Here is a 20,804-nt window from a genome sequence, read left to right on the forward strand (position 1 = left end):
CCCAGAGCTAAAGCTTCCTCTTAAGAGTGCATTGTACTGCACATGCCCTGCACAAAACAGCAGCTTTGCTGTTTACGAGACTAACAGGCCCGGCAATGTCCTGACACTACCAATTCCCCTACACGGGAATGAAAAGAACACCATCCCCAGAAGAACCACTAAGTCTGTTTGTTTTGTCGACCATCCGTGTATCATTCCTATCAGGGTTGCTGTTCTTGATTCTTACTTCCCTCCACTTTGCTACATCTATTGGCCATTCCTTCGTTAGCTCCTTTATTTGCATTTTAAGATCATTTTACTCTCAGTTACAACAGCATTGAGTAGGCAGAATCAAACCATAACTAAAGTGACAAGATATACCGATTTAGGCAGTGCAAGTCCTGCTTTTAGTGCAGTGGTCGCACTGTCCCACGGTTTACGTGTGGTATGGTGTTGTGTCCCACTTTGGCCTCTCCGGACACCGAGTTATCCCGAAATGTCTGCCCTGTGGTGCTGAATCGGCTAGTCACTATCTCGTATGTGGTGTCACTGCCGGAAGTGAGGCAGCGGCACCTGCAATCTTATAACTGTTTGGAAAGTGAAACTATGCACTCGCCCTCGCATGATTGGTCAGAATGGCGTTTTTGCTGATGAGAGTGCGATTCTGATCAATCATGTGAGGGTAAGTGAATGGTACATTTTGTGAACTGTTGGAAGATCGCAAGCCTCCTACAACACATGACCACTAACGGCTTGTATGTTTTCTTGATCCAACTACCATGCAATCCTCAATCCGTCGGCTAATGATCCGTAGCCAAGCCAAAGCACACTGACCATGCCGCCTTCATGCCATTTTGCTTATCATGCATGTAGTGCTTGAAGCACATGAAATCATGAAAAAACGCAAGTGTAAGCTTACTTAATAGCTAGCAAAATATTTTCCCTTCACATAAGCAAAACTTCAAAAATATATTCAATCTCACTTCTACCTCAGATCCCGCACCCCTCCTGTCCCACCTTAGTGTCTAGGGAATATGGCTACATTAACCATAACTCACGCCTGCCTGTAGATGCAATCTTTCACACGATGACTGCAACAAGGACACAGAGATCATTGATCAATACACCCCCACCTTGCACTAAACAACACTAACACCAGGCTCAAGAAATTATGAAGGTCAAAATCAGAAGTATTGACCTAAGAAAGCAAAAAAAAAAAAAGGATCATCTAGTGGTAACCTTCGACAGAATGCATCATTGGCCATGCAGCCACCAGCCATGCACATAAACAAGTGTTTATTTTTTCATGAACAATTAATGTTGCTAATATGCAGATCTGCAGCAGCAATTTTTTAGCAATGCTCACATTTCTAAGTATGCAATACAATGCATGCTACAAGAAACCACTAGAAATGTATCAGTGCAAGCAAGGCCAGATAACTTAGGCACCAAGATCTCCACCTCAAACTTCCAAGATTCTAGCTCTTCAGCTAAAGCTGTACAGTTAGCCTTTATAAGGGGCACACAAGAAGTCTGTTTTGGTGGCAGAGGGTTGGAATAAGGACAAATAACAGGCATTAACTTAAACAGGCATCTCTATGGCTTCAGTGCACTACAGGCATACAAAAGCCACAAAGCTTCCCTAAACTGAAATGTTAACAGTGTGTGTGGTCAGAGTTGAATTGCAGCCCTATAAAAAATACCCATGTGCCTCATAACCACTACATGCAATAATCACATATGAAACATATGGGAATCTACGTAAAATCTTGTAAATTTCGCATATGTCATGCAGGATTATTCAATATGGGAGTTATGGGACATACGCGCTTTTTAGCTAGAGAGGCAGTGAATTGTTATCTGTGCTTGAAAGAAAAAGATGCACAAGAGGTTCAAATTAAGCTCTTGAGAGTGTACTAAGTGACCCTGGAACGTGAATACAGTGGCAACACAGCTCAGCAGAATAAGCGGATACTCAGTCATACCCATCCTCCAATATTTTCACAGGCTACATGCTCACTCACACTCATGTGCCCTCATACTTATCGGCACTCACTCACTAACACTCGCGCACGTTCACAGTCACTTACATTCACCCTTACCTGCACCCACTCATGCTCAAACTCGTGTACGCTCCCACCTACCGGCACTCACACACACACACACATGCAAACCCACGCCCACTCACCAACAGTCTAGCCATGTTCATATTAGTGCCCCCTCAAAATCAGTCAATTACTTTTGTACGTAATCTCATTAACTGGCACACACTCTCATTCATACACATGTCCCCTCACATCTTTTGTCACTCACTAACGCTTGTATCTCGCGCCTGTGAGATGAGTGCGAAATGAGTATGCCAACCTACGAGTGGCAAACTGTCTCTCAGCGAGACCAGAAGTTGCAGTGCATGCGGAAGCTCTGGTGCAGTGGGTGGCTGTCAAAACAATAGCAATTAGCCTGTGCCAGCCGGCGGTCAGTACACAACACACCGCACAACTGCCTGAACATTATGAACACTGCCAACCACTAGGGTTCCAGAGGTCTATTGATGCTTGTGCAAAAGACTTGTGGAAGCCAGCAACATACAAAATGCTGCGGCCACACATTCTCAAAGACTTCATCAGCCGCCCCAGTGCTACAATTAGGTGTTGGGTGCAACGCTGTTACCTACATTAGAAATTATGAGAGAACCAGTGGCAGCATGTGAATTTGGTTGCGCTAAGAAAGCAGTGCTGTCATGAGGGAAGGTCATGAGAAGCACATTCCAGAATTGAAGTGTACTCCCCCGAAGTATGCCTGCAAGGGCAAAATTTTACGGGGAAATACCTTCATTTTCCAATAAAGTTACGAAAACTTATCGAAGTGAAGTGTTGAGAGAAGTTCCCAACAAAAAGTGCATGTGTGGCTCATGAAAATGCACTGGCTCATTTCGCGCAGGTGATGGCGATGTACGCTGCCTCTATGTGTTGTTAAAACTTACTTTATCCTTCACATTCAGTTGAAGCTGCACCTAGCTACCTCTTTCCCTTTCCTCTCAAGACAAGAATTTCCATTGAAATTGTCTCCACAGTAACTACAAAGTCATTGCTGAAATAAGTTACTCCCAGTCGCTTGAAATAAGACATAACTGCTTTTGGGCATGCTGATGAGAAGGAGGTGGCCTAAAGAGCTGAGCAGAGACAGAAGAATACATTATCCAACTCTTATGCATGAATCTTTGCTCATTCTTGGCAGTAATACAAGCTTCATGCATACCTTTCACACCATGCAGTCTCCTGTGGCAACCTAAAGTGCTAAGAGCGTAAAATAACAAAGCATGATTCTATATGCTACTTACAGTTTCAGTTTACTACACTACTGACTGCTATGTCACTGCCAAGAAACTTTGCATGAAAATCAATTTAAGCCATCCTGGCTTCATTGATAGCAAGCTGTTAAAACTTGAATATCCAAAACACAATTTGAACTAAATTACTATAGCTGTCCTTAACTGCAGCAAAGAAGTTTGGAAGCCTCTGATTAGATCTAGTGGCTCACACAGGCATGGCTGCCAGCACATCACACATTTGTATGCTCTGTAATCAAGAATTGCAAAGGCAATATTTGTAGTGCAATAAGCAAATGCATGAATCGGCAACTAATGTGAACAGCATCTGCAGAAATTTTAATAATGACCAGCCATTTTAAAGGATGGATATGCAAATAACTTAAAACTTGCAATAACTGCACATGTTTAACAAGTGCCAGCCTTTCCTTTTCCCACTGCAAGATGCTTGACCCCATAATAAGGTACTTCAATACTTCTTATCAAAGTTGTCATACGTGTTGTACATAATGCAACCATAACCACCACTGACAGCCCCACAACCAGCAGTAGTAGTACCAAATTTGATGTCTGAAGAAACCTAGAGCAGCAAGCACATGGAAAACATTTTCGATGCATTTAGAATGTGGTGTTGCCTGGCATCAATGAATCCATTTCCCATTGCCTGATAGCCATGCTTTCACTGTGGCTGAACTGCATCCCACAAGTTGCCTGCATTAACGGGGTGACCTTGTAAAACCCATTTTGGAGGAGGGTTGCAGCATGGTCATTGAGTAGCTGAAACAAACGCACTGACTGCAGGCAACACTATGACAAAAACATGTTGAAACTACACATCATGTGGATTTAGCTTAACATACACACAATGTGTAAAGGGTAACATAAACAAAGGAATATCTTCAATGTTAGTTGCAACCTTGTAGCATGACAAGGACAAAAGCCAAGCACATCCAAGCATGGCACAAAAATCACAGCCTACGCGTCAGGTTAGAAGCCAGGCAAAAAATAAAAAATAAAATAAAGCTTCAAACTAACATCGCCAGCAGCAATGCATTAAAAAAAAAAAAAAGAAGTATGTGCTAAGTGAAATGCCATACACTGTTAATAAGAAAGACTAACAGAAAGATAAGCAATGGCATCTACAGTGAGTTCTGACCTGGGAAAAAGTGTCCGATCAGACAGGAGTGACATTATATATCTTAAAGAGAAGAGAGAGAGAGGGAAAGAGAAGAAAATGTCAGCAGGCTGTAGCTGAAGCTCACATAAAACAAAGACAAAAAAAAGGAGTGTTGCAAGAGTGGCATTCCCTGCTTCTTTTGTCTCACATTCTGTGTTAGTAAGTAAAGAGAAAAAGATCCTTTCCAGATATATACCAATATGAGCAAATGACACACCAAAGAAAGCGAAGCTGTATATACGCAAGTTCTCAAACCCTTCACTGGAAGTACTGCGGTTCTGTTTGTTGGCTCTTATCGCTGAGGCCCTGGTCTTAAGCCACTTTGGGGCTCGCACACAAGGCTGCATTACTGAAATATGATGTCTGCTTTCACCCCTGCAGCTTTACAAACTCCTAGTTGACATCCAAAGTGGAGCCAGTAAAATGTGACATAAGAAGTAAAAATTACTGATTACTAGGTAAAAGCGACACAAAGAAGTTGTTGCCTATTTGCAAGAGCAAACTAACTTTTATTTTACAATTACACATAATAACATTTCAAACAGAAAATTTAAGTCTCTGACACTGATTTTGTTGCTAGGTGTTTGATACCAAGCATGCTACTGCGTGCCAGTCTTCACCACTATGTAAAAGCAGTTGTGAAACTCCCCTCAGCAGCTTAACTGTACAATTACATTATATTGAAGCTTTTCCTACTAGCTGAACATTGTTTTGCTCTTTGCCACTTGTTAGAACAAGGAATCCCACCTATTGTTGAATACCATGTAACATATGTGCAATAAACAAACGTTTCAGGTCTTGAGTCAATAGGAAACTGCAAAAACTGCCCAGCATCCTCAAGCTACAGCACACTTCCACAGATGGAGGTTATGCAGAATGCACTCTGGTTTTCTGCGCCCTAGACAAGCCTAATATCATAACTGGCACCTAATGAATCGCAGCATTACAAGCTTCACATTCAGGATTAGGAAACAGTCGAATTTCTAGAGCTTTCCGTTTTCCCCCAAGACATTTATGCAACTAACTATCCAAATTCTTTTTTTTTTTATATTGAGCAGCTAGATATGTCAATGGGAGCAACTGACCTACTTTTCATTACATACATACACATGTGCAGCAAGCCAGACTTAACCTTCACACTTCAGGGGAAATTTTATCTACATTTAAATAATAGAAGTCTTGCCTGGGACCATGTGGCAGCGGGTACAAAAACAAAGGGAAGCTAGTGCAATATCAAACCATGATCACTTGTAATGACTTGCATGGTGGTACATCTAAGATACTACCATGCTTAAGTGCTAATATAAGTGGGCGCTCACAGACATAGCACCATAAAAACATGACAACATTCCAAATAGTCTAACTGTGAAGAAAGCTCAAAGTTTTCAATGTATTGATGAAAAAATTTTATAGAAGAGGTTGCTGTGCTAACATGCATCCTGTTCCCAATACTATGGCAGAAAAGATTGCAGACGATTATGTAGTAGACTGAGTGCTGAACTGTGCCCCTGTGATTTGCTCACGCAAAACATTGTTTAGAGTCCCTTGAAAGAACATTCACAAGACAATGAAAGAATGCCCACTATAAGGGGCACAGAAAACTTTTTGTGTCAACATTATTATGCACCGCACTTATGCTTGCTAATCTGACCTGTAAGAAAAACTAGGCATGTTTGAGAAAGGCAAATAACAGGGGGGGGGGGGGGGGGGAGAGAAAAAAAGAAAGCAGAGTCACATTTTTAGCTGAACAATTTCCTTTGTTTAGACTGAAGAGAGCCCCACAGTTTAAGGCCAATGCTGGTCTTTCAATCGATGCTTTCCAAGCTTTATTCCTTGATGCAGTATTCTGGATAGGTTGTTTTTGATGTCTATCAATTTCAGCATGCAATGGCTGGCTCAAAGCCAGTTGAGGAAAGTGCTAAAGAAAAATGACACACCTCTTTGACTAGCTTTATTTTCGCTAACGGAGTGCGAATACTTGAAACATCGAATATTTGATTGGAAAGGCACTTTTACCATTCGAAATATTTGAACCCACGAAAATTGCTGTTGTCGGTTCTTTGAGCAAGATTCGCTGCAGTAGAGACACGTGTTAAGCGGCGAAGTATATCTTCCGTGCAGTGAAGCATATCAAAATTAAGAAGTGAGCACTGCCACGGAGGCCCCTACTGGGGCTTATGTCTACCCGACACTATCAGCTCAAGTACCCGCACACTATGCTGCCTCTTCATGCATCTGGGCAACGCCTTCCTCCAGGTGGAAACCTCCACATCTGCTACTAGTCTGGCTAAATGGGCAAAAACACAGTTTCCAAACTACAAATTTGAGCATGTAGCAAGCTTTGCAATGTTTTTTAGATCCTATTTCTAAAATAGTGAAAAGGATGCTTCAATGGCAAACTGGATTAAAAACCTGGCTTTTGAGGAAGCGAGGAAAATTCACACAATAAAGAACCCAGATATGGCCTCAATAAGGAAAACTGAAGACACTCCTTCCACATCAGCACTGTCAAAAGATTTTGGTAAGCTCATCAAGCAGCAGTTATATTCCCTTGCCTGTGGCAGCAATTTTCACTGCCACAAGAACAAGTTTCAATGAAATATATGTGCGTCACGAAAGTTTGGGCCAAAAAGAAGATCCATGTAAGTATGGTGTAAGCATGGTGCCCACTGTTGGCTCAACTAGTCAAGAGATACCTGTCGATATCAGACACTAGTGTGTTCAATGAACATCTTTTTTCAGTGTGCGAAGTAACTGTGATAAGCAAGAGGGTGTCACTGCTCCTTGAACAATTGAGCAGCTATCCTGCCTTGATGAAAACATGAAATAACTGCAGTTATGACACTGCCAAGCAAAAGTGTTGCACTAGCAAATTTTGTTGAGCACAAAGCATAATATTCCTTTACGTTATTTGCTGTGCAATAAATCAGTTTATTTCTTTTTGTGTGCCTCAGGTTGGTGAAAAGAATTTCATCTATGCAAAACCAATATTATTCATATTCGAAAAACATTCAGGTCAAGTTGCTCTTGGTTTTCGTTATTCAAATTTGCTTTGAAATTGAAAATTTGATAGTCACACACGCTTAATTTTCCTGCCATGTAGCTTTTCAAGGCTACTGAAGGAATGCCACTGCTCCAGTAAGGCCCCTTGCTGGATGTTACACTCGCACAAAAGTGAAAGTGTCCGCAAAAGAAAGTGATCAATCAAGAACATGACATCAATGGCCAACATGAGAGAAACGAAAGTCACAAATCAAACTGTGCAGTATTTGATACGCATATGATACAAAATATAATTAACTTGAAAAGCATGACTCGTTAAAGCCACGACTAAATAATGTACCACTTAAACAGCACTAATACACACAAATGCTATTCCGCAGCAAGCAACAGAAAAATATTTGGCTTGCTTAAATCTCTCGCTCCCTCCTGCATCTTTTATGACCCCTTCTCTTATGCCCCACCTATGACGTTATAGGTAAGCATGACAGCCCACAAACGGCAACTATTGGGCAATTGTCCATGATCTTGAATTATACCAGCGTCAAACGGGGCACTTTCGATCGTGATCAAATTTCTACATCGTAGTGGCTCCTTAGCGCAAGCTGAGGAAGGGAGCCAATCAAAAATGAAAGAGCCCTGTGTGACATCTTATTACGTCAGGCAAGCACTTACACCCCTCTAATGTTTTGGCAAAACAAAAAAAATGGCAGTTTAACAGAACCTGCCTGTCCTGCCACCACTTTACAAGACGTATGCCTTGAGCGATTACCATAAGTGCACCGTAGAAAGAATAAAAAGAAAGCAGCAACAGGCAGGGTAATGCTACTGATGCAGGCCCAGCCGTGAGGATGTGTTGAGGGGGAATGGAAAAAAAAACACTGTGCTTATTGTTATGCTTATGTTATTATTATTAAGTCCTTTCTCAAAAATTTATGCAGGAATATACTGATTTAAAGGCATTGCAATCACTTCAGTGTGTCCTCAGTTATGAAGTAGAGGCATTCCAAGTCCCCTTTAACCCAAGATGGCCCAAACACGATTCCACATCAAGAAAAAGTTTGGCAGAATGTTACACTCCTGCAACATGTGAAGGCAAAAGCCTGCTGCACACTTGGTGATGTGCCGTCTCGCATTTGGCTTCTTCGGCTCGTTTTCAATGCTTAGCTGCGGCTTTGTGTGCTTGTATAGCGGGGTCAGACTCACAGCAACGTTTCTCTTCGACTTTACATTGCACCCTCTCAGCAGAGGATTGAAACGTATGCATCATTCATTTTTACAGTTACGTTCTACAGTGCACTTAGAAGAGTTTTAAAATTTTCTAAACCAATTAAATTCGGAACTTAGGCGTGATAAATGGGCTTATTATGAACAGCTTTTCTCAGTTGCCACATGGCAGCGCCCTAATAAGACATGGAATATAATCAATGATGTTCTTGGCCGTCGGACCAAAACGAGCGTTCCAAACAGTATACTTCATGATGGTACTGAATTAAGAGGCAAGGCCCTTGCAAATCACTTTAATCGACACTTAATTAACGCTGCCATTCCTTCTGCCTACCCCCTTTGTGCAGCAACTTTGCAAACAACAAATGCTGACATTATTGCCGCTAGTGTTTACTTCCAGCCTGCCGATGAAGTGTGTAACACATTTTATTCCTTAAATAACAGAAGGCCCTACACATGAACAGCCTACAATTAGGACTCATTAAGCACTGCATAACTTTCATTTTCCCTGCTCTTGCTTATATATTCAATTTAACGCTTCAATCTGGCATCTTTCCCCAAGCAATGAAGTACGCTAAAGTTTCGGCAATATTTAAAGGCAGTACTCCTAATGACCCAAGCAACTATAGGCTAATTTCGGTGCTGCCTTTTTTTTTCGAAGGGCCTCGAGAAAATTAAACATTGTCGAATGGCGAATTTCTTTGATAAACTTGGTGTTATAACTAACGTGCAACACGGATTTAGGAAACACAGATCAACAGAAATAGCCCTACTGTCGATAAAGGAAAATGTAATAAATAACACGGAGAGGAATATCTATACTCTTGCGCTATTTATAGACTTTAGCAAGGCATTTGACTGCCTCAGCCATAACAGCTTTTTAGATAAACTGGAGTGTTACGAAATATGTGGTAGCTGTTTATCTCTATTTAAATCTTATCTAATTGACAGATTCCAAAGCATGTACGCAAACCGCCACATGTCTTTCGTAATGAACAGATTCGGCGTATCACAAGAAAGCGTACTAGGATCACTTTTATTTGTTGTCTACATCAATGATATTGTAAAACTTGGTACTAAAGCTCAATTCACTATATATATGCTGATGGCAGCACTGTCATGATATATGGAAATGATATGCACAATTTAACAGTGGAATGTAATGAACTGCTAGAAAGACTATCTATCTGGTCTCAGCTAAATCAATTTAAAATTAATGCGACTAATAATTATTTTTCGCTCCAAGAATAAGCTGCTCCAGTTAAACAACATCACATTTGAAAGTAAAATAATAGATACAGTTGAGTCATAAAATTCTTGGAGTTTATTTCTCTTTGCACTCATCTTGGGACATGCACATAAATTATCTCTGTAAAAAGCTTCTTCCGTGATAGGGGTTGTATCACGATGTCGTAACATACTTCTTATAAGAGCCAAAGTGCTGATTTATAATGCTTAGTTAATGCAGTTATAATACTCGCTTTAGTGTGGTGTACAATGACCAAAACTAACATACACCCAGTTCTTATGTTACAGAAGATAATTTGATATGTTGGAAATATAAGTTACTGTTCAAGCACTATAAAGGCGTTCCCCTAGGTAGTATAACATTATTCGAATTGATAATCTATATACACTTTTTGTTTATTACATGCTGCATAATATTCTTCAGAATGTGCTAGGAGCTAGATAAAATAATAAGCCTCCTTAGAGCATTGTTGCATTAACGCAAACACGAGGAATCCTGAGATATGGTCAATTCCATAGTTCAGAAAACTATAAACATCAGTTGCTAATATATAACCTACCATTCACTTTCAACAAATACAAGCATATTGAGAATTTTAGTAGGAAAGAACTCCGCTCGTACTTTGTTCACTTGCAATGTATCCGATGTGGCTATTATTTTGCCTTTGTGTATATTTATGAGTGTATACTGTACAACTTGCTTAGTTTTCTCAGCAAATGTTAACCTTCTAAAATCATCCTCATGCTGCATTGTCTAGCTGGTGTTAGATTGTCTTGTATATCTAGTATTGCTATGGTAGTGATGTGTGAAATCCATTGTGCTAAGGCTATTTGAAATGCTGGTAACTCGCCATGATGGAAATAATGTTTCAGCCTTTCCGTTCATGAAGAATTCCAGCTGTCGCTGGAATTATATGTGAACTATTGTATATGCACACACACTGTTTGCTGTACTACTGCCTTGTCTGGTCTTTTGGGTCACGTCAAGCTACCTATGTAGCTTTTAGCCTAAAATGACCATCCAGTATGTAAACTGGAGAATAAAATTGATTTGATTTGTTGTTCTGTGTGACATACAGGTGATTTCAATTAATGTATGCCCTGTTCGCTTCACTTTGCTGAGCGCTTGTAGCCTCAGCTTTACGGGGGTATGAACCATTGCTTACGGAGGTATGACTAGACGGCACATTTCTGTGCGTTGTGTGTGTGATTGCAATGAATGCATGCACTGTACGCTCCACTTTGATGAGTGCTTGTAGACTCTGCATTATGAGGGATGAGCCATTGCACATTTTGCTTGCTTAGGTTAAATTAGGTTATTTTGCTTGCATGAACCATTGCTGATGATGCTAGTTTTTGTACCATTGGACCTGATGACGCGTCTTTTTCAAGGCCATCGGGGTATGAGCGACTTAAGGCATTTGCCTTAAAATGAGAAATTGTTTGCCTTTATTTGCGGTAATGAAGAGTACATTTATACAGAGAATGCAATAAGATGTTGAGTAAGAACTTAATTGGTTAATGTTTGCAGAAGCATCCACAACTGAAATCTCGGCCTAGCGTATCACATGCTAATACAGTCGATCCCGGATATATCTAACACGGATATATAGAATTATTGCCTGTACCGAACAGTTGAAAAATCCCCTTGAGAATCCCATGCAAAAGTATAGTTCGAGTATATACAATTCCCGTGCACCGGCATATCGATGTATCGAACTCCGTGCTGAGCTGCGCCCCGACAAGTGCGCTTCTCCCACCTTACCCCACCCCTGCAAGTGCGCTTCTCCCATCGCATCCCACCCCCGCAAGTGCGCTTCTCCTCACGATGTTCCCGCGATCTCACGCGCGCCGCCCCGCACTCTGAGAAAGGGGCGTGTGGGTAAAAGACACGTGACGAGGAGCACTTGGAATGCGATTGGGTGTGAAAGGGAAGGAGGAGGGAGAAACCACGCTGACCGCAGGCACCCGTTTCCTGTGTCTTGGTTGGCTGACACCGCTGGCGCAGTGAGAGTAACGAGGTCAGTGCAGCTTGGGCTTGTGGTAGTGCGGAGCGGTGCGTCTTTCGATTTGCTTTGTTCCTTTTATTCACGAGGCCAACGCGAAGGCTTGAGACTCGTGTGGTGCAGTGCATTTTTCTTTCCGCTTTTTGGCCTGTGTTCCGGAGCCATGGCCGCGAAAAAATGCAAGAATTTGAATTTTTCAACAAAGGCGGACATCATTCGACGGGTGGAGGCTGGTGAGAAAAAAGTCGTCGGTCGCCGCGGCATTCGGAATTCCTTGCAACACCCTGAGTACGATACTCAAAAACAAAGCCGGTGTTAAGCTGAAGGCAGTGCAGTCCAGTCGCCCAGGAGCGTGTCGTGTGTGCATCCCAACCTTTGACAAGGTCGAGAAGGCATTGTACGCCTGCTTTTTGAAGACGATGACGCTGGATGCCTGGACAGCAAATTTTGCGAGCTCTCGGCATTTCCAGGCGCCATCCCAGGCGGCGCTACAGCACGCGATTTCGTCAGCGCTGACGACAGCGTGCAAGCTGTAGCGGATCGCGCTGACGCGGAGATTGCGGCTGACATCATGGGTGGGGAGGACGCAGACTCTAGCAGCGGCGAAGGTTCCGACGAAGAGGACCAACCACCATGCACTGCAGCTGAACTTGCATCAGCTTTCAGCGTCATTCGCCGCTGTTGTGGCACAATGGAAGGAGCTGGCCTTTCTCATTTGGACACTGTCAACAAGCTTCAGGGCAGCTTAATGAACTTGATGGTGCAGAAGAAAAAGCAAGCAAAGGTCACAGATTTTTTTTCTTCCGAAATAAAGTGCTCTGGTCATCGTGCTGTGTTTTTGTGCACAATTCGGATGTTCCTACTATCCGCTGATCAGGTTGGTGCAGGACAAAGTCAGTCCACACCACATAACACGTGGTGTCAAAGGCAATCTTTGATCGCTAATAACTCCACTTCTGCTGAACACATTGAGGTACTTACTGCTGCAAAGTGCTTCTGAAATAGTATATTCAACTTGCATTTCTCGACCTTGATAAAAAGCGGTTCAGGACCATTTTAAGGAACACTGCAACCATGTTTGTTCAAATATGAGAACACTCTGATAGTATGTCCGACAGATTCCAAATGTTTTTTCAACGTGTTAAGAAAGTGTTGCAGTGATCCTTTAAAGGCTAATTAGGACATAAGCGCTTAGCAGAGAAGCCAACATTTGCCAGAGAGTTAGATAGGTAAAACATTACAAAGATAAAGAAAGCATGCTTTCTTCCAATGTAAGTCAAGCACTAGCTCCTGCCATGGTATGCTATTTAGTTTTCGACACAGCTGACAATTATACAGATTTGTAAGGCATGTTGGTACATGTCAGGACGCGCGGTAGCAGATATGTGCCACAGCATGAACGGCACTTTAGTAAAGGCCAATGGCAACAAAATTTGCGGGCTTGTAAAAAAGGCTGCGTACAGATAGTGCAGATATGGAGCGGCCTTTATACAAAATTTTATGTTTGTAGTACGAGAGGACATATTGCATATTACGACAAGCTTGCAAAAATGAGTAGACAAGACAATGAGACCAGTAAACAATGCTACCACCACATGCCAGAAATTATTGAGAATCCAGAAAGCTGCGAATCCATATGGCGTGTGGGCATAACCTCCGACATTACGTGAAGCTTGTAGTAATCTGAAAATCTAGGGAGCCATGTTCTGGTATTTGCATCATATCCGCTAACCATCAGGTGCCCGCGTCATCTGCTTGGGTTAGTAATAAAACTAGACAATTATCAGCGCTGTAGCTATTGCCGAGATTTTTTCAATGTTATATACCGCTCATTTACAGCCAATTTAGCCAAACTGAAATTTTGTTGCAGTTGGCCCTTAAAACGTTGGCTTCTGCACAGATGGCTGAAAATGAGAAAAACTATAAAGACACCGAGAAAAAGGCTAATGTTCTTAGCAATTTTTCTGAATAAAAACAAGTTGAATGACGATGCTTGCACTGGCTGAAAAATGTTCATTGCGGCTAGCTTGGCAGCGCTGCAGTGAAGTTTTCACTTCTGCTTACGTCACAGCCAAGCTGGAAAACAAGAACATGACATGTTTGTAATGCTACTTTGTTACGAGTTTGTTAAGATTTGTAAATTGATAAAGCTGAGCGTACGAGGCTGACAATTTCATAAGCATTGACAAATTCCCAGCATTCGTCCATAAGTTCCCAGAAATTGTTTTTAAGATGGAACACATGCTTTTTATGTGCTTTGTGTGCATGTTAAAGACCTCCAGATAGTAGAGACTATTGCAAAGGCCAACATTACAGTGACACTCAACCCACAAGTTGCATCTGGGTATTAAACCTCATCACTAAATTCTCAATCTCTGCTCCCGACATGCTGTACCCCATAATTAAACTTTCAATAACTAGCTTTCATGTGCTGCTAATAGCACATTTTATTTGTCAGGTCATTTGTTGAGTGCAACTGTTCGAGAACAGATGACTGTTAGAAAAGCCAAGAGGCATAAATAAGCAATGCACACTGACTAGCATCATATTTATTCTAGGAGTTATCAATGTCATCACTGTATTACCCATTCACAACAGTCTGTTGTTTCACCTAGAAGTTCTCGAGAAATCAACTCTGTATGACGGGAACATGCCCTCACTGAGTACTTAGGTACGGTAGCCAAAGGTAGCCCGATGACAAACACCAATGTTGTAAGACCAGCTAGTCACCAATTCTCTATAGCAAAGCAGTTTTAAGTCACCAATAAAACAATATGATGCATAGCCTAAACTGCAGTAGCCAAGGGTAGCCCGATGACAAACAGCAACGTCGTGAGAAGATCAGCTAGTCACAAATTCTTTATAGCAAAGCAGTTTTAAAAAGTCACCAATAAAACAATATGAGGCATAGCCTAAACTGCACCAATACCACATAATACAGATGATGGAGCTTGCCTCATGGTCCAAATGCTCTGCAAACCATGCTAAACGTGCAACTAAAACTACCAAGATTCCTTACAAAATAAGCCATATTTTCTCCAATAAACAGAGTTGGCCAAACTGCAACTACAGTCAATAAATCTACTAACAAATGAATGTAGTGTCAACATACAAGTCAATCAAGCCTCGCTGGTACACAACAAAAACACACCTTCCCCGTGAAGACACATCCAGTTCAGAAACCTTAGAAACAGTAACTACAAAGAACAAACTTCAGTAGGAATTTCCACGTAGACACTGCCTTGTGTGAGCGCATATTTCTGGCATTATTAAGAAAAAAAAAGAAAGCCACACTGGATCATGGCTGCCTGATGACATCTCTTCATGCGAGGTTCTAGCTCAGTACAAAAAAAAAAACACAAGGATTGAGGTAATCAGTTCTGCTCATCCTCTCCACTAAAACCAGAGAAACAGATGGTGTCCTTTGCTAAACAGTAAGGGTTAGGAGCATTTGAGATAATAAGGCAAGCACTTAAGGCAAATTAGTACCTCTCATGTTGTACAAGGTGAACAAAAGAGAAAAGCAACAGCTTACAGAACATTCAGTCACACATGAATGCTGTAAGCGGGATAAAAAAAACTGATTTTTGTCTTACATGGACAGGACTCGACTCAAACAGTGCTCGTGCATGCTTCCAGATTGGAAAGTGCAGCAACTGCCAATTCACATAGTGGTGGGTCTGTTGCCTGTTTGGTGTGAGGTGTCAATGCCAAAGTGCCAACCAAAATACTTTCTGTGTACTAGTTATTAGACAGAAAAAAAACACACACACACACACAAACCAGATAGAATGAGACTAATGGACACAGTGGGTGGCCCACCACTGACCTTGTTGTATGCATTGCCTATGGGGCTACGCATGTTGGCAGCATTGTTGTCCGTGTATATTTTCACCTGGTTGTCATTTTTCTTGAGGAGGTTGGAACAGGGAGGAGTGGCTGCTGTCTTTTTGGCCTTCTTGCGGTGGCTGGCGTAACTGGAACAAGGAAAATGAGACGCCGATTGTTAGGAATTATGTACCGACAACCTTAGCTACACAGATGGCCTTGTAGTGTTATCTTTAAGAACATCTTGCGAAGTCTTTTATAATAAGTGTAGAATGTGTCTGGCGTGGATGGCAAAACCTCACAAATCTGCGTGCAAAAAGTATTGTAATGCTCCTTGTATGAGTGGAGTCAATGCTAATTACCATTTTGCAGCCTTCCGATCCTTTTCACTGCTCCCAGTGTGCTTGAAACAGTGCAGTTGTGTTAAAGAAAAGCAATACCTGTGTTGCTCTGTGCTTTAGTACATGTATGGCCTTTAAATAAGTAATGCACAATTAAGACAGTGTCGCTAACCAATGAGTGCAAACAACACCACAGTGCTGACACTTCAGCCTTCAAGATCAGTCATTCCAGTGTTCTCGGAGGCCAGAGTACTGGCACAATGGTATTGTTTCCCACCATCGGATAGTGCCAGTGCCTTATTATTAGTCAATTACTCAACCACTTTTGCTTCCTTTTCAAAGTGAAAATAGCAGACAGGACAAAAAGCTGAAACAGCTTGACAAAGGTCCTGCCCACAAGAATTATTGATCTTTAGTTGGGTGGGAGGCAATGCTTGGTAGCGGTATGTGATGAAATCCTGCCAACAGTAACTGCATGTATTAATGTATCACTCAGTTACGAATGCAAACACAGTTGAAGATGGCAGAGAATTAGGTAATGTGATGAAATTTGGGAATTTGCAGTTGTCAGGTGAGACAGGAGGAACTGAATATTGCTTCGAGGGGCCTTCATGAATAAGGCTGCTGCTGCTGATGCTATTATTGCACAACAAAAGCGCAAGAAGTGGTGAGAATTTCAAGACATCGAAGGAAAGAGTGCACGCACAGCCTTATGGGTGAAATTAAAGGTCCCCTGCTCAATGTATAGGACTAATACTTGGCTCAGGTGTGTGTGGGAGCACTGCCTAGCTAGGCAGGTTTGTCTGCCATGCTTAAAAGTGTTGCAAGGCCTCTTTTGATTCGAATTTCTTTATCTGAAAATAAAATTTGGACAGCACTTCCAATGCGTTTGCCACAATGCCATAGGATGAAACCTGTAGACTTGTTGCGAAAAACCAGCAGATGACGAAGAAAAAAAAAAATCCTTACTCTCTAATTTCGTCCGACTTGGAAAGCACAACATTTCACGCATTGCGGAAGATTGCGAATTAGGTTAAATTCACACACACAAACTATATTCTCAAGACCCAGCTCCCCTTTTGCTTAAGCGTCCCAGTTCGATCTACGAGCAATACGTCTATATGTCACTAATTCATGAACAGCAACCAGGAGAAATTGTACGGATGGTAGCAAGACATGGATAGAGAAGAAAGAAGGGAGTTCAACCATCCATGAACTCACCTAGGATACTGAGGCCCGCATATGGTGTAGCAAATATTGTTCCAGCAACCCCTTGAGAATGGATTGTAGCCACCCCGGAACTTTCCTGTGACCTAGTGGGAGAGATGACCACAGGAGTGAAATTTGGTTACACTGATCTCACTATGTCACTATATATGTAACCAAGTCACTCCGCAGATCATACTTAAACTACATAAGCATAAAAACACGAGAAAGAGAAAAAGGACAAGAAAAAAGAAATGTTGAATGAATGAACAGCTGTAGGTAATTTTCGCAGTGCCAAATGACAGGAGGGCATGAACATATCATGATATTGCAGAAAAATGCCTGATTTTCAGACCTTGTTCACAATAGTTGTATGAAACTAATGATTTAACAATTTTATCATTTGTGACTAGTTTAATGAAAAACTAAATCCCAAAGAATACAAACCCAGCTGCTGATCAATTTTTCACAGCCTAACTTTTTGAACCCGTCCACAAATACGGGCCTACCCGCAAAGCAGCAAAACCAACTTATGGAACCAGCGTATAATGCAGCCAATATATCAGACACCGTTAAATCAATATTTCACAAGTACTGTGGGAATCAAATGAAACGCAAACAGTGGAGCGCATGGCTGAAGCATAACTGAACTGAAGTTATTATGCGTGCTGTTCAGTGATCACCAGTGAAGGGCGTGCACATTCAGTGTGACAGCACTGTGCGATAACGCTCCCCCTATACTGTGATATTTTCCTTTCTTTTCTGGTCCTCTTTCGTTTTAAATTGCGCAACGAAAAAGCTAAGAAAACAGAAGCCAAAATATTGCAGGATAGGGCGAGTATTATCGGACAGTGCGGAGAACCCGTATGTGCCATCTGCGTCAAATGAAACATGAACAGCAGCATGCATGGTACAGTTTGTGCCATCATCTTTTCTCACTTTCAAATGAAATAGAACCATCACAGAAACAAAAATATTGCAGTACAGGGGAAGTACCATCGTGGCATTGCAGTCAAACCAGATGCGTGCACCTGTCAATTAAAATTTAAAACTAAATTATAGGGTTTTAGGTGCCAAAACCCAGATTTCATTATGAGGCACGCCATAGTGGGGTTTCCAGATTATTTTTGACTACCCGGGATTCTCTAACGTGCACCTAAATCTAAGTACAAGGGTGTTTTTGCATTTCGCCCCCATCGAAATGCGGCCACCGTGGCCGGGATTTGATTTCGTGACCTTGTGCTTAGCAGTGCAACAACAAAGCCACTAAGCAACCATGGCGAGTGCGTCTGTCAGTGGCGATGGCTGAATGGTGCGCACTATACATTCAGTCAGGCTTCGCCCAGACACTTTGCTGTTTGCATTTTATTTGACGCTGATAGTACATTTCATGAACACTTGTGGCTCCTGTCATTCGAGCTGCAAATAGACAGTGTAGTGTGCCTGCTGATGGCGTCCCTTCAGACCAAGGCCTGCGAATATTTAATTAACAGTCTACATCTTGAGTGGTAAAGTAATCTTTAGTACTTTTCGACCCACGGCAGTGGCTACGGTGTTCTGCTGCCGCATGTGAGGTCATGGGTTTGAGTCCCAGCCAAGGCGTCCACATTTTGAGGGGGGAAGAAAGTAATGATGCTTGTGTACTTAGATTAGGGTACACATTAAAGAACACCAGGCAGTCAAAACTAATCTGGAACCCTACAGTATGGCATCTCTCACAGTTGAAGTGTTGCTTTCAGATGACAAACACCATAAATTAAAGAATCAATCAATCAATGTATATATATATATCAGTACAATTAAAAAAGATACCTTCGTATTTTTGGCTAAGACTGTTTCATGTTCTAGTGTTGGCAGGCCTGCACAGCCTGCAGGATCATTATTGATGTACCCTTTCCATTCTTCCTTTCACCCTACTAAGGCTTCGGGCCATACTGTACGATTAAAGATGTATTCCTTCCTTCCTTCAATAACTCTATAAATAAACAAGAGGCAGCTCTTGTATTTGAAATTTGCGCACGACTAACTAAGTTTTTTCAGACAAGTTGAACCAAACACAAATGGACAAATGCTCACCTGCTCATTTGTGGTCCGGCCTCGAGAGACTAGAACTATGTGAAACCCCGTGAGGCCCAAGATGGGGATGAAGAGTACAGTGCAGATCACTATAATGGCCATTCTGGTGGTGCAGGGAGCGTCGAGTCAAGGTCAGTTCATACGCGAGTGTTCACTTGGCACAAAACTTTGCACCTCCCAATAACCAGGGTATCGCTCTGATCAGGCAAAATTGCTTCACAATGATTGTACATAACCAAAGAGCAACTTCTGAACAAAAGACATTTTTGACAGCTAAAGTGAACACAATTTGAAATCAGATTATTTGAACAGCAAAATAGCTAAATGGAGCAACAGCCTACAAGAGAAACAAAATGAATGGTCAATGCACACTGACTCATTCCCTTCGTCCTGTCCTATGCACTTACTCCATTTAGTTAGCTAGTACTATAACATGTACCAACCAGCCCAAATTAGCAACCATTTGAAAAGCAAAGCTCTGTGATTATTTGAGCACTGCTATTAAATCAGTATACATACAGCCTTTTTCCGAGGCATTCAAGTTTTTCTCAAGCAGCCAGTGTTATTAATATGCGCTTCCTCCTCTGTTGTAAATCCTGGACCTCAAAAAATACTTTTTTTTTTTATGTTGACGAGTTGGATAATAAAAAGACAATAAAGGAAATACATTAGACTTTCTTTAATTCAACTCCGCCTAATTCGATCCTGAGTGAAGGTCTTGGCAGCACCCATGAATTTTTTAGGGGCCAAAACTTTCGTTATACAAATTTGGAAATTTGCCATCATGAGATAACTTGAAACTGACAGGTCGGTACAAAAATTTTGAAGAATGTTGTTTCTGCTCGCAATTTATCACGCTTCACCAATGAAGGCGGCTACAGAGCACAGGACGAAGAGGGACACAACACAGTGCAGCACGCAGTGGTGTACACGTCAAGGATACGTGATGATGCTGTGGTGACTGTTGAGGCGATGGCGGTTATCCAGGATGTACACGAGGCACATGGCAAAGATGGAAATCATGTGGGTGCTGAGAAAGATCAGGAAGAGGAAGAAGTAGCGGTAGTTGCGCCGCCCTATGCAGTTGTTCACCCACGGGCAATGGTGGTCAAATGTCTGCACGATGAGAAGAGAAAGGGAGATTGAGAATCGTGCATACTGCTGCAGTGGTTCAATAAAGAAATAAATGGCTTAAAAGAAAACACACACACACACACACACTTTGTCACTTCCCTGCATTAGCAATAGCCTACGAGGTACATCAAACGGACAGTAAAGGCAAGTATTATGCCTCACAACAATGATAGATTAAGGTAAAGAAAACCTCTGAGCCCTTGTTTTGCATAAAAGGTGACCTAGCAACTGAGGAAATTGCGGGTGGAGGCAGC

At 41.9% G+C, this 20,804-nt stretch overlaps 1 protein-coding gene across 2 annotated transcripts in view; it reads right to left on the bottom strand.

Annotated features, from left to right (window-relative positions):
* Window positions 1-20,804, bottom strand: part of Zdhhc8 (zinc finger DHHC-type containing 8) — a 35,050-nt gene that overhangs the window by 4,477 nt on the left and 9,769 nt on the right. For both annotated transcript variants that reach the window (XM_050166979.3, XM_050166974.3), the window contains 4 exons: window positions 20,360-20,532; window positions 19,417-19,519; window positions 17,356-17,447; window positions 15,795-15,942 (listed from right to left, as the gene is read on the bottom strand). In XM_050166979.3, the coding sequence (XP_050022936.1) occupies window positions 15,795-15,942; window positions 17,356-17,447; window positions 19,417-19,519; window positions 20,360-20,532 (516 nt within the window). The remainder of the gene's footprint in view (window positions 1-15,794; window positions 15,943-17,355; window positions 17,448-19,416; window positions 19,520-20,359; window positions 20,533-20,804) is intronic.

The sequence above is a fragment of the Dermacentor andersoni genome, chromosome 3 (assembly GCF_023375885.2).
Source record: "Dermacentor andersoni chromosome 3, qqDerAnde1_hic_scaffold, whole genome shotgun sequence".
NCBI classification, from domain to species: Eukaryota; Metazoa; Arthropoda; class Arachnida; order Ixodida; family Ixodidae; genus Dermacentor; species Dermacentor andersoni.